This window comes from Macaca fascicularis, chromosome 18 (genome assembly GCF_037993035.2).
Source record: "Macaca fascicularis isolate 582-1 chromosome 18, T2T-MFA8v1.1".
Classification (NCBI taxonomy): Eukaryota; Metazoa; Chordata; class Mammalia; order Primates; family Cercopithecidae; genus Macaca; species Macaca fascicularis.
In genome coordinates, this window is record NC_088392.1 from 25,458,877 (window position 1) to 25,473,263 (window position 14,387).

The following is a 14,387-nucleotide window of genomic DNA, read 5'->3' on the forward strand; positions in this document are numbered from 1 at the left end:
TTCATACTTTATATTTTTTGTGGAGTACTTTCAACAACTTGCTTTTGCAGTTGGGAAATGACACTTACCTGATTTTCTTGGGTTCTTTATTCATGACATCAATGAAGACTATTGCTAATTAAGCATAGATGAAGTTACACATATACTAAGCAGGGAAATGCAAGAAGAATGTGAAGGTCCTAGAGTATCTCAGTTCAGCATGTAAGTGAATCGTGTGCACAGTAGCACCATCCTGTCTTATGGCTGGTCAATGCTCCATATTATGAATTTACATAGGCTTTATTTTAGGCTCTGAAATAATAATTATTTTTATTATATTTCTCAAATTTGCCAGAGTACCTCTGGGAGAGATTCAGATTCCATCTGTTTGATAGCTGAGGAAATGGGGACAGTTGGTACCGTGGTTTCTCAACGTTAGAACCCCTCTTCTTTTTTTTTTTTTTTTTGAGACAGGGTCTTACTCTGTTGCCCATGCTGAAGTACAGTGGTACCATCGGAGCTCACTGCAGCCTTGACCTGCCTGGCTCAAGCAATCCTCCTACCTCAGCCTCCCGAGTAGCTGGGAATACAGTTGTGGGCCACCATGCGTGGCTAATTTTTGTATTTTTTTGTAGAGATGGGGTTTCACTATATTGTCCAGGCTGGTCTCGAACTCCCAGGCTCAAGCGATCTGCCTGCCTTGGGCCTCCCAAAGTTTTGGGATTAAGGCATGAGCCACCACACCTGGCCAGAGCACATCTTAACTTTTTAAGATTCATGATCCTGTTGGGAGCCTCATGTTGTTGCTAATGTTGCTCATGTAATTTACTTTCATAATATCCTGTTTCCACCTATTTTCCCTCTTCGTGCTGAAGATTATTGAAGAGCATTGATTAGTGCCATTCAGATAATAGTCTGGTGAGTTTGGGTTGAATGTTCTTTTTTGTGTGGCAGGCTTGGATATGTATAAATATGTAAGAATATAGGGAACTAAATCTTAATTTTCAAGATGCTATTGTGACACCTCTGCTAGTTAAAATGTTGGATAATTGTGAGAAAAAACACAAAAAAATACAAGGACCCGGTCGCACTTCTTTATTCTCTTTCAGATTTTATACACTTAAACAGATTTACAGCAAAAAATCCTCCAATGACTTTTTAAAAATACTATTATGTTACTGATAAACTTTGGTTTTTGTCTGTGTCCCTTCGTATATATTCACACAGTTTTCATTTTTCTGGGTTATTCATCCTTGCTTCACATGTGTTATCTGACAGTTAAAAAAATTTTTGTTGGGCAATCAAAAGCAATTAAAACATACTTATTCAGTGCTTACATACCTTTGTGTTCTTTTTCTATGTCATTTTTTCATGTATAGAATATGTTTTCCAATAGTTTACATTCTGAATTTTTTAATGACTAGTGTTAAACTGTTAGACTTACCATCATTTACTTAAGTCTCTCCTACATATTTGGTGATTTTGGTTATTTCCATATCTTTGCACACATTTTTTCATTTTTGCTTCTATTTTCTAATACACAGTTTTTATAGCTCCTTGATAGAGTCTTTGATATTTTGTTTCTGTGAAGTTGTGTAAAGTTTCATAGAACTAAATTTACTCTACTTAACTGTACTTGATGAATTCATATTAGCTGTAAACATTTAAACATTTTATATATAACAGACGGCAAATCATCATATTGCTGGTAATGTAAGGAAGATAAACTCCATGCATTCTAGAAGTCATTAGAGATTTTGCATATAAAGACCACTGTCTGTTTCAAGATCTAAATCTTGAAGCAGGCATTCAAGGTGTTTTGCTGAGTACTTAATGGTGGGCCATTAATTCATGTAATCACTTAGGATAAATGATGGGCAGAAAAGTTACTGTGCAAAAAGTATTATTTGGAGAATAATGGATATATGAAAACTTATATAAATGATTATTGTAATTTTTGTTACTTTCAATTTATTGCTTATGGCAAAAATTGAAATCCAAGGTCAAACAGAAGAGAGATGGAGAAAGCTCTAACCAGCAAGGGCCTGGACTCTCACACTTCCCTGATTGGAGCTGCTGTGTGTGTCTGAGGAGTCACCATTGCTTTACTGCTTATACCTAAACAGAATTATACGTAGCTTTGCTTGCACTGAGGATGTTTATAAATTCTCTGGGTTTTACACTTGATTTACTTTCTTCCTCAGCCTTCCCATCTCATTTGAAGACACCTTTAGTTTTCCCATTTCTCAGACTTAACTTCTAGGGAATTATTCATATCTTCATTTTCTCTTATATTGTATATTTAAAGTATTCATAAATGTTGTTAGCTTATATTTATTATCTATTGCTGCATAGCAAACATTCCCCAAACTTAGTGATTTTAAACAATAACCATTTTATTGGCACACAAATCTGTATGTAGTTCACCTGTTTGGACTGAGCTCAGCCAGTTGGTTCTCTTGTTGATGTCACTGGAGGTCACTCACTCATGAGGATACAGTCTGATGGCAGGTGGACAGGAGGGCCTGGTTGGTTTAGGGAGGCATCAAGTGAATTGGCTCACTTCTGTTCCACATGGTTTACGCGTCCAGAGGCTGGCTCAGGGTTCTTCACATCATGGTAGAAAATCAGCCAGCCCCACAAAAGAGCAAGATCCAATGAGCAAGCACTTTTTAAGTCTCTGCTTACATCATGCTTGCAGATACTCCATTGGCCAAAGCATGTCACATGGCATAGTCCAGTGTCAGGGTGGTAAGAAACTCCACAAAACATGGGTGAAGGGTGGTGTTATTCATTAGGAGCTCTTATTATAACCATTTCCCACAAGGTTCTGACTTTTAAGAATTCACCCACTTTTCCTAACCTCTATTGCTAGGACTTCGTAGCACTCTGGTAATAGTCTGCTAACTGGACTGCCGGCTTTAGCCCTTGACCTTAGTTAGTCTGTTTTTTAATGGAGCAGTGATCTTTAAAACATAATTTGGATGTTATTCCTCCTCTTCTCAGAACACTTCACTGACCTCCCACCTTATTTAGTTAAAGTCAAAGACCTTAAAATGGTATGTGGCTTCCCTGATACCTCTGTGATACCATCTGCTTTATCTCCCACTCTGCCCCAGCCACACCTCTTTCTTGGTGTTCTGCAAATGCACCATGCAAGCTCCCACCTCAGGGTCTTCACATTTGTTATCCTTTCTGTTATGAACACTTGACTCAGGTTCTCCATAGTTGGGTCCTTCATCTCTCTCTTCCCTCAAATGCCATATCAGAAAGCCTTCCCTGACCACACTCTTAAAGATTACAGCCGTTTCCCCTTCTAATGCTCACGATCGTGTTTCCTACTTTTTCTCTATCAAGGCTTCCAGATCACTCTCCATTCTGCTCTGTGTCTCAAGAGGCTAACGTTCTACAGTTGCATAATCAGACTGCCTTTCTCTCTTTCTCTCAGTCTTCTGCTTGGGTTCACCTAATGGAAAGCTGTCGCTTTTGCTTCACTTTGCTTATAAACCATTTTTTTCTTTTTTTAAAAAAAGACCCCCCAAAAACCCGACAGTGTATTATTTTAGATTTAGATAAGACTAACCTAAGATTTAGTGAGCATTTTCCATGAACCAATTTCTGTGCTTTCAGATATGTCATAAAAAAATTAAGTGGACTGTCATCCTTGTTTAAGAGTTAGGGATACTGAGGTTGAGGTTAAATGACTTGTTCAAGGTAACAATTAGAAAATAAAAAAGACTCCCAAACTCATGTCCAGTCATCTTCTCCATCTACAGCCCTGTCTCCATAATTCATCACTGAATGATCGCTGTTACACACGCCTTTGGAATTGGTCTTTTATCATATACACACCACCACCACCATTTTCTGGAAACTTCTTTTAAACCCAATCTGATTTTGTAATCACGTCTATATTTGCTAGTCTCAATAGCTGTTACCGTCATCCTCTTACATCTGAGGGCATGTTCGCCAGGAGTCTTTCTCCCTCTTTCTCTGGAATCACCGACCTCCTCTTCTCTCCTGACTCCTCAGCATTTTAATATGCCCATTTCTCCTATCTTAAAATTAAAGATGGCTTTTTAAATTTAAAGATGGATTTAAATACACCTACCCCCCTCCAAATTTTGAGACTAATTTTTCTCCTCATTTTGTTCTGTCCTTTTCAAGCCAAGTTTTCTCACACGACATTCTGTATATAATGTGCCATGATCTGGCTTCTTTCCGCAGCACTCTGCAGATTCCACCTCAAAACGTCGTCAGTAACATGTCTGATTGGCTTTGACCTTTCTACTGCTTTACCTCTTTGAAGCAATGGACTGGAACACAGCCTTCTTCTATACCTCCTACTCTTTCAAAATTCAGCTCACATCTACCACTTCATGGGAGTTTTTCTTAACCCAGAAGACTGATCTGATTGTCCCTCCAGCTTGTCCTCATGTCTGCTGGGGCATGTGCCAGCAATCACACCTGCTGAGGCACTTAGTCTTCCTGACAGAACTGTAGTTTCTGGAGTGGTCAGGATCATGTCTTCAGAGCTTGCACCCCAGCCATGTGCCTGTACGTAGCTCAGTAACCAGAACATAGTCAACACTCAGTACATGCCTGATGAATGAACAGATGAGTGTGACCGTCCTCAACTTGGTGAGGCCATTTTTTTCCATGAGTTTTATACTCTGGGTTCTTTTCCTACCTTGCATTCTCTGACTTTTTTCCCTCTCATCTACTTGCCTGACTTCTTAGATCTTTTAACTTTAATTTGTTTCTCCATCTTTACATTAAGTTTTGGTGATACAGGACTGAACAAGAACCGGTAACTGTCTTTATGGCTTTATGTTTATGTGTTTTCCTCTGAAATTAGGCAGGTTTCTTAATCTCGCTGAAGTTATTTTCATCCTTAAGAAAGTAATATTATAGTTCTTTATAGAGTGGGGCCGGATCAAATGAGCATGTTTATTAATTGCTTAGCATTATGCCTGGCACAAATTCAGTTACCATTATATGGTAATAATTTTAATAGTAATAAACCATATATTATATATGTATTATTCATAATCAGATAATGTATGCATTATATAAAAATTGTACTATTCTATAAACATTGTAAAAAAAGTAAATAATATACATCAATTGCTTTGTGCATCCATATATTTTTACGTGTGCTCCTTTTATTAAGTCGTATGTTTTTCCTCTGTTTATTGTTTGCTTTTTACTTACCAAAAGCTTCTGTCCAAAAAAAGTCGAATGCTAAGGCTGCCCTGAGCAGAGTTCACTTTGGAAGAGGCTTTAACTGTAATGAACCTGTAAGAGCCAAGTTTAAGAACTGAGATAATCAGCAGCTGTGTATTTCTTTAAATTTTTGTATTTAATGATTTATTTGAATTAACTGTTACCAGGTTTACATCTTCTAGATTAGTTTTTAGGCCTTTACTTTTCCTTGGCTGTGGGTGCTGACCAGCATGGTGGTAGGTATGATTGGGGGGTGTATGTGTATGTGTGTGTGTGTGCACGTGCGCGCATGGATAGGTGTGTGTGTATGCTCATGGATGTGCATGTATGAATGCATAATATTTCAAACACATGCTCAGTGATTGAGGCACTGTCAGGAAGTAAGCATAGAGACCATGTTGCTCGATGCCACAATAGTCCTGCTACTGCATTGTCACCACAGGATGCCATTAAAATAGTTATGAAGAATGTCAGTGTTCGTTAATTTGGTTCTCTTCAGAGAACATTAGCCATGGGGAAAAGATACAGTAGAAATCTGAGAAGAGATGGAAGATAGGAGAGAAACCTGGCTTTTGAAGAATGATCTTTGATCTTTCAGAAGAGGAATACATATCAAGAGCTTATCTATGTGAAAGAATTTACATGCAAAGCAAATCAAGAACATAGATCTTGCTTATCTTTATAGTTTCATCTTAGATGGCAAGGAAAAGCCACGCTTCTCTATACAAAGGGATTTACATGTTTATGATAACTCAATTAGCCTTAGCAGGGGCTACCAGTATATGCTGGCTGTCTGGCCTCAAACTTTAATGCATATGTATTTTCAAAGATAACTAAAAGATTTTGGGATTGAAATACAAAGAAAGAAGATATAGAGAATTATCAAACATTGGGGATCAGCTTTAAAATTATAAAACCATATATGTTCTGAAAAATTACTTCAGGAATAAGCAGCTTTTTTTTTTTAAATATGAGAAAGCAAAATCATATCTTGTATGCCATTAAAGGTTACTGCGTTTTCCAAATTTATAGTTGCAAGTGATGGAAATTTTCTTTAACAAACTGAAGGATGCATTTGTAGTCTAAATGGTAGCTTTGAGAGTAGTTAGATATTTATGGAAAAATTATAAGAAGCAATGTGCTTTTAAAAAATTTTTTCAAAAATAGATATTGGTTAGGAAAACTACACTCTTTCACTCTTTGGTAATGCATATTCTGACTCATTCACACAGTCATTGTGGCACCTAAAGTGTTGCAAAATTAGACATTTATATGGAGATGGGCTATTGATGTAAAAAAAAAAAAAAGCTGAGGGCTAGGAATGATAAGGCATGAGTAGAGGGTTTTAAAAATGAGCTCTTTGTTTTCCACTCTTCATCATGCCTAGATCTCAGAGAGGTTTTGTCCAGTGAGAATAAAGAACCCATGAGAATTATGCAGGAATCACTGTCCAGTAAAAGGAATAGTTTTCCTTCAGTGACCAAGGGTGGGACCTGAAGTCTGCACCAGTCAGTGACGCTGTTTTATCGTCTTCATGCCAGGTGAAGATTTGCATAGGTGAAATGCCCACTTATTAGGAGAATTATATCCTGATTGAAATCCATAAGATGGTGCCCCTTTATCTTCTATCAGGGGATTTCATCTAATACTAGAAGGAGCAGTAAGATTCCATTAGTTTGTGACCAGTTATTCACTGGCCTGATCCTCAAGGTCATTGCCTTTCTTCAGTATTATTTGCTCAGTATCCTGCCTGCTACCCTTAAGTACTTACTTTGCCTATTGAAATCTTACTAGATACTCATTCAGAAGTACCGGTATTTCTTTCAGGGTTGATCTTATGACGCTACTGTATTTTTTCTTGCCTTTTACTTAGTTTTTAACTGTTTATTTTGAAAAAATTTTAAACACATGCAGTGTATACACAATAGTAGAATAATTTTCTATGTTGCCGTCATACAGTTTCAATAATTACCAGCATTCTGCCATTCTTGGGTCATCTACATATACCACTCCCACTCGATTTTGATAAATTCTTAATAATAGACTATGAGATCTTTCAAGTTTGAAACTATAATATAAATATCTGTGTCTGTATAGACACCATACACGTATATATACAGATATATATGCATACACACAGATATATGTAGACACACACACCTACCCCTTTATTTTATTTTTTATTAAAATGTAACGTACCCTCATTGTGGAGATAGCCAATGTTAATATTTTGATTACTGTGTAGATTCTGTCTCCCTTTGGTTTTTAAAAACATAACATGAAATTTGTTTATTGCTTTTAAACTTCATATTTTACCATGAATATTTTCCAATGTCCTTGAATGTTTTGAAAGTGTGATTTTTAAAGGCACTGTAATACTCCATCACATGGGTCTTCCATAATTTATTTTAACAGTTTGCAGCTGTCGACCACATCTTAAACTCCTTGCACATAAATACTTGTCTGCATTTGCAAGGATGTTATTAGGATAGTTTTCTAGGGAATTATTAGGTGAAAGGCTCTTTATGTATCTTGCCAAATTGCTATCTAGGAAGGCTGTGCCAGTTTGTATTATTTTTATCTTATTAACATGGTAGTCGAAATAGTATCTGGTTGTGTTCTTTTAGAAATTGGCATTTTCTGGATTAATGACACTGAACATTTTTCATGTTCATGATTCTTATTGCATGTGTAAAATAAGGTGTTATCTGGAATTGCAGTGAATGGTACATGCCATTTAGTTTAGCTCCAAATCTAGTGCTTTGCAGCAATGATTAATTATTTTTAGTATTTCACAAATCAGTTTTTGCTGTTTTTGAACCCAGAATGTCTGCCTTAGTGCAAGTTACATTAGTTGAGAGTTGGTCTTATTTTACTTTTTGAGTATTATTTTAAAAAATTGTCACTCTGTATAATTTTCTCCCTTTATGTCATGTAACTTTATTGAGAAATGCAATTCAATTTCGCTTAGGTAAAACTTCTTTGTCCAAGAAAGATACCGTCAGGTCCAAATAAATTTTAAGTTTTGAGAAAAAAAATATTTATTTAGATAAAAATTTGTAATCCCTCAGAGTATTTGACTGGATTTGAAGCATAATTTACTTTTGGAATGAATTTAGAACTCTGTTGTTAAAGTACTGTGGTATAATTTGTATATCCAGTAGAATAAAAGTTGCCATTTTCACAAGTCAGTGTTTTAATGCTGATTTGGTACTTTTGCTATGTGAAATTCCCCACACTCCAGTATAGGAATTGAATGAAAACATATACCTTATTAAAATCGTAGAGGTAAGTATTTTCAGCTTCCTAAACAGCAGAGAATGCTTTTTTCCCCCCACTTTTGGAATTACTCTGTTACCTACATCTAAGTTGTAAATCCAAAAATAAAACTAGGATTTTATTAACATTTTCTGCCCTTCATTGCTTCCGTTCATACTTTGCTGAACTATGTTCGAATATGTTGAAAAATAATTCCATGCATTGTGTGTTGAAAATGATATTAAAAGTGTATGTGTTATGTGGAAGAAACAATCAAAACAGATCTACTCAGACATCAACAGGATATTATTACCCCAAAGAAATGACGACAGTTTGCCAGCTTGATGCGTAAAGGAAGGAAATTTACAAACATCTCCAAGAGAGGCATGTTGAACGGTTGAAGGAAATGAGGCACGTCCTGCTTTTATTGTGCTTGTTGCAGTGGGATTCCCAGAAGACTGAACAAGGCTGTCCTGAGACCTCTGTTTGGCAAAGATCTTGTTGATTCATATTTTATTTTTGTTTCAGTAAAGGTCTGCTATTGTTCAAATTTCTAATGTAGCTCATAAACACAAAGCCAATATCATTTCCTCTTCTACTGACTGATGTATACAAATAAATGAAAATCTACGGTCATCGTTAACTCATGTTCTGTTTCCATGGAGCGTAGGAGAGTAACAAGGAAGGCCCCTTGAAAGAAAGGCCTTTTAAAGTGGAGGTCTCAGTTCACAAACTTTAAAAGTTCACGAAGTAGTATTTTAGAATTTTAATCACCAGATATATTGGGGGAATTTATTACTTCCTATTCATATGGAAGAGGACAGTGGAGGTAAATATTTATGTAACTTGTATTTTAAAAGCTTAGTCTTGATTAAAATGTTTGATCTATCGACTTCTGAATCCTTAGAAGTTTGAATTGCTGGACATTTTTGATTGGGGCTTTTTACAAAGGCTTCTGGGTTGGAATGTGTGGTTCAGGATTTTGGTTTCAAATTTCTGTCAAGTTGGACACATATAAATGAGAAAGTAATGTGGAATATTATAAACATTTCTGCTTTTTTAAGCTCTTTTTTTTTTTTTTTTTTGCTATCTCTATCAAAATGCCTGGAAATGTCATGACTCTTTAGACAGAGAAATAGAGGAATGGAAACCATTCTGGATCCTCTGCTGTGACTCAATCAGTCTAAGGGGCAGACTGAGCGCTATATCTGGAGTTTTACGTTATGAATGTGCACCTTTAAGCTTGAGTCAGAGAATGTGGTTACTGTCGGCCTTACTCATTAAGAGGTGCTGCATAGAACATCAGGGGGAGACTTGGCCTTGGTTTAGTAGAAATTTAAAGGAGACAAACATGAAAAGCAGTGTCAGAAAGTGGAAGACCAGTGTTAAAAATCTTTGGTTTTGCTTTCATTTCTCTTAATTATTTCTTAGAATTATTGCTTTAGATCATTTTCCCAGACATTTTCATGTATGAAGAATTCCAAAGAAAGTTATTATTTCAACTCTTGAAAGATATGCTTCAGGGTGAAGGTAGGGCTTGATTATCAAAGGAATTTCCCTGGCTGGAGTCCTAACAGTTTAACTTCCTGCGATTCCCCACACCCCCTTAACCTTTATTTTTGGCTCAGAACTTCAATAATGTCTGAATTGATGGAATTCCTCTGGGAGACAGATTTGAGGGTCTAAAGGTGCTTCTCAATACAGATTTTGAGGAATGATATTAACTTATTAGAGGCACCGCTCTATTGTTTTAGTATAAAGGGGATGAGATTTTGGATGTCACATTAAGCCACTAGCCATTTTACTCTTGATGACCTTAGTTGCCTTTAAACTGTATGTTTAGTGGGGATCATTCTTTCAGCAATTCATTCTTTTTTAAACGCAGTTTGATTTATAATTCTGGGGGCTGCCTCTACATGCTGTACTATCAAGAGAGACATCAAATATCTTCTGAGTAGTTTTCGACATAGTGAATTAAAACTGAAAAAACAAGTAGTGATATTACCAACATCTTAACTGAGTATGTGGTGGTGGTGGTTGTGTGTTTGTGTGTGTGTGTCTGTCTGAGTGTTTTATGTTGCTGTACGTACTTGCTTTTAGGTAACTAGTTTTACCAGAGAAGAGAATAACTTAGATTATATCAAAGTTTTTTTATGTAATGGTTTAAAAACCTGCCCTGTGTCTAGTACTCCTTTACGAAGTCCGCAAGACTTGGAGATAATAGTGGACAGTAATGTTCCTTAAGGACTTACAGAAATAAGACACACACAGATATATTTAAATTCCAATTAATCTGATTTTTTAGTGAGGATTATTGAAGGGCTAACAACTTATATCAGACTTTGAAGGGCTAACAACTTATATCAGACTCAGAAATGGAGTTTTTTTCCTGTTTGAAATATGAAGAGATTTAATAACATACAGGAGTCTTGCTATGATTTTTGAGAGGAGATTTACTCTAATGTTTCAGATAATCTGTTTAACAGTTAATAAAAATATGATTTACATTTTGTTTGGATTTTTTAAAGTCAGCACATAATTTCTAAAAGTAAGCAAATTTCTTGTAGGGATGGTGAAATGAAACCTTGTAGCATTTAGCATGTATTGCGGTTTTGTTATTTGCAGTTTGTTATTAAGTGTTCCTAGGAATAAAAGGATGTGCACAGCAACAGTGTTTACTGTGCCGATTTCTGGTATTTTATAATTAAAGAGCAAGTGTGAGCTGGGGAGGGTGGGCTGGAAAGCATGGATTCTGGCTTTAAATCTCAGCTTGACCGCTTACTACCTGTAACCTGGGGCAACAGTTATTTAATTTCTCTGTAAAATGAGGATAATACAAGTCCCTGCTTCATTGGGCTATGGGAATTAAATGAGTTAATGCGTCTAAAGCATTGAGAACAGTGTTCAGCCCATAGTAACTGCTCAGAGAGTATTTTTAAGCTATTAGCATGATCAAATTGAGAGAGGAGAAATATAATGGAGCAGTTTCTCAGTTCTTGTTAGAAATAATCATTGCATTTGAAAATTCAACAAAATATTAACATTCAAAACCCATTTTCAGAAGTGGTGGTGGTAGAATTGCTATAATGGAGGAACATTTAGGAATGACAGCCTGGTTAAAAGAAAGGGCGGGTGGACCTGGAGTAGGTTATAGATCAATTTAAAGCAGCAAAGTTTTCTAAAGATGCTTCTAGTTTTACTTTAAATAAGAATGAGTTTACAGTTGCACATATAAAATAATAAGGTGTTATTTGCCAGAGGCATTTTGTTGGTGGGGGGGGGTGTGGGAGAAAGTTTTGGGGTGTATTGCGTGTGTTGGGGGTACATTTCCCCTGTCACCTTTTTCCACTGTTGCTGGTCCTCTGGTCAGGAAGCCTCCCTGTCCCCCACTGGTTCTGTTATTTGTTCCTGGATAGCATCAACTTGAAGATGAGACTTTATAGGCAACACATTAGCCTCAGCGTCTCCTCCTGGTCATAGTCATTTCCAGGTTACATGGGTCAGTTTCTCCACCTTACTTGAGTGAATGCCTAGAAAGGCTAGTTCAGCCTAGAGAATTTTTAGGGGAATGGAGAAGCTGAGGGTAACTCCTCAACACCAACACTTGAACCCAATCAATACTTGATAGATTGTACCCAACACACACAATACACCCAGAAATCTTCTCCCTGATCCCCATCCAACTAAGTTTCAGCCAAAGTTAGAATTCAGTGGTTCCCTCTGTGTCTGCCCCTTAGCTGTTGCTGTTCAAGTGCAAAGGTGTTCATTTCTTTATCTACCCATGTGTAGTTGCCTAATATCCAACTAAACTGCATCAAAGTATGTAACCCTTAGGTAGGCAAAAAAGATAATTAGAATACAGTAGTACCCCCACCCCTCTTATCTGTGGTTTCATTTTCTCTAGTTTTAGCTACTGTCCATCAACTGTGGTCCAAAAATATTAAATGGAAAATTCCAGAAATAACTCCTAGGTTCTAAATTGCTCGCCATTTTGCGTCATGTGATGAAATCTTGTGCTGTCCTTTGCCGTCTCATCCGGGACGTGAATCCTTACTTTGTCCAGCAGATCCACACTCTAGATACTCCCTGCCTCTAAGTCACCTCTAGGTTTTCAGATTGACTGTTACTGTGGCAGTGCTCAGGTTCAAGTCACCCTTATTTGACTTAACTATGGCCCCAAAGCATAAAAGTAGTGAATCTGGCAATTCAGATATGCCAAAAGAAAGCCATAAAGTGCGTCCTGTAAGTTACAAGGGAAAAGTTCCTCACTTAAGAAAAGGCCAGGCCTGGTGGCTCATGCCTGTAATACCAGCACGTTGGGAGGCCAGGGTGGGTGGATCACCTGAGGTCAAGAGATCTGGCCAACATAGTGAAACCCCGTCTCTATTAAAAATACAAAAATTAGCCGGGCGTGGTGGCGGATGCCTGTAATCCCAGCTACTTGGGAGGCTGAGGCAAGAGAATTGCTTGAGCCCAGGGGGCGGAGGTTGCAATGAGCCGAGATTGGGCCACTGCACTCCAGCCTGGGTGACTGAGCGAGCCTCCATCTCAAAAAAAAAAGAAAAAGAAAAAATATCATATGCTGAGGTTGCAGTATATTATAATTGTTCTGTTACTCTTAGTTATTGTTGTCAGTCTCTCACTGTGCCTGATATTTGATCTAAACTTTATCATAGGTATGTATACATAGGAAAAATCATAGTGTATATAGAATTTTGTGCTATCTGAGGTTTCAGGCATCCACTGGAGATCTTAAAACCTATCTAAAAACTCCCTCTCTTAGAGTGAGTACTGTGATTATGTTTAAATAAATGAATGCATGCTTGCTTGTGGAAGTATTTTTGTGTGTGGGGTGTGTATATGTATGTGTGTGTTTGTTGCATGTGGACATTTTAATGTGTGTATATTATCATAGCTGATGGTTTTCCTTTGGACATTTGGCTTCATTTTGTAGAAAGAAAATGCAGTTTTAGAATCAGGAAGGTGATTGGAGGATTCCGTCTGAATGTATGTGTGTATATAAATAAAATATATTATCAAAAGCCTGACTTGACTTGGGAACTGGGAAGTAGCAGCCCCAGGTCCTCCTAGGTTTATTGGAGTTACACTTACTAGCAAGTAGCCTAATCCTCTCTGCAAAGAGAGGAAGTACAGTTTTATGGTAGCATCACGTGGGATGAGGATCATTGAACCAGAGAGAAACTGCTGCTGTTTGATTTCCACTGGAAGTCATCAGTATTTCTTGATCTAGAACAATGATAAAAAGTGATCTGGTCTTTAAGTAAAACTCGGATTTAAGGGTTTATCCTTAGAATCTGATCTTTAAAACTGGAAGCACAAGCTTTCCAGCTTTGAATTCACTCCGTTTCAGAGATGAAGAAACCATTTCTCAAAGAGGTGTCTCTGTTGAGGTTTCACAGAGAACAAGTCAGGTCAGCTGAATCCAGGTCTAGTGTTATTTCCATGCCAATCGATTTGATTCTTCATTTTTGCAGTAATCTTTAGATTAAACCCACTCCTATACTGTTGGAGTAGTCAGGCACATGGACAGGGTGTGTGTTTCCCAGATTTGAAAGTTGGTTCTCCATGTCATAGTTATTTGTTCTAGTTGCTTTTTTCTCAGTTTTCTTATCTGTACAGTGGCGGTAGTTATTTCATAGAATTATACTGAGGATGTGCGTACTGAGCATAAGTGTTAGCTATAATAATTATTATGTTATTAATGATTATGTAATTATTATGTATTGTTGATAGTAATATAATAATGTATTGATTTTTAGACACTTTAGTTAGCTATCCAGCAGATGACAATAAAAAGATGGTATTGAAGAGAAGGATTCCATAATTTTCTTGTGAAATTAGCGCCATAAATCACTGAACATCTTGCTTCATTTTTGTGTGAATTATTTGGATTGACTAAGTAC

The 14,387-nt window shown here is 36.9% G+C and overlaps 1 protein-coding gene across 33 annotated transcripts in view; it reads left to right on the forward strand.

Moving 5' to 3' along the window:
* TCF4 (transcription factor 4) overlaps nt 1-14,387 on the forward strand; it is a 364,163-nt gene that overhangs the window by 71,273 nt on the left and 278,503 nt on the right. For 3 of the 33 annotated variants that reach the window (XM_005586619.5, XM_074022495.1, XM_074022496.1), the window contains exon 1: nt 9,112-9,292. The exons of the other annotated variants lie outside the window; for them this stretch is intronic. In XM_005586619.5, coding sequence (XP_005586676.1) covers nt 9,274-9,292 — 19 coding nt within the window. In that variant the 5' untranslated portion in view covers nt 9,112-9,273. Of the gene's footprint in view, nt 1-9,111; nt 9,293-14,387 lie in introns of those variants that run through there. 33 annotated transcript variants of the gene reach the window in all.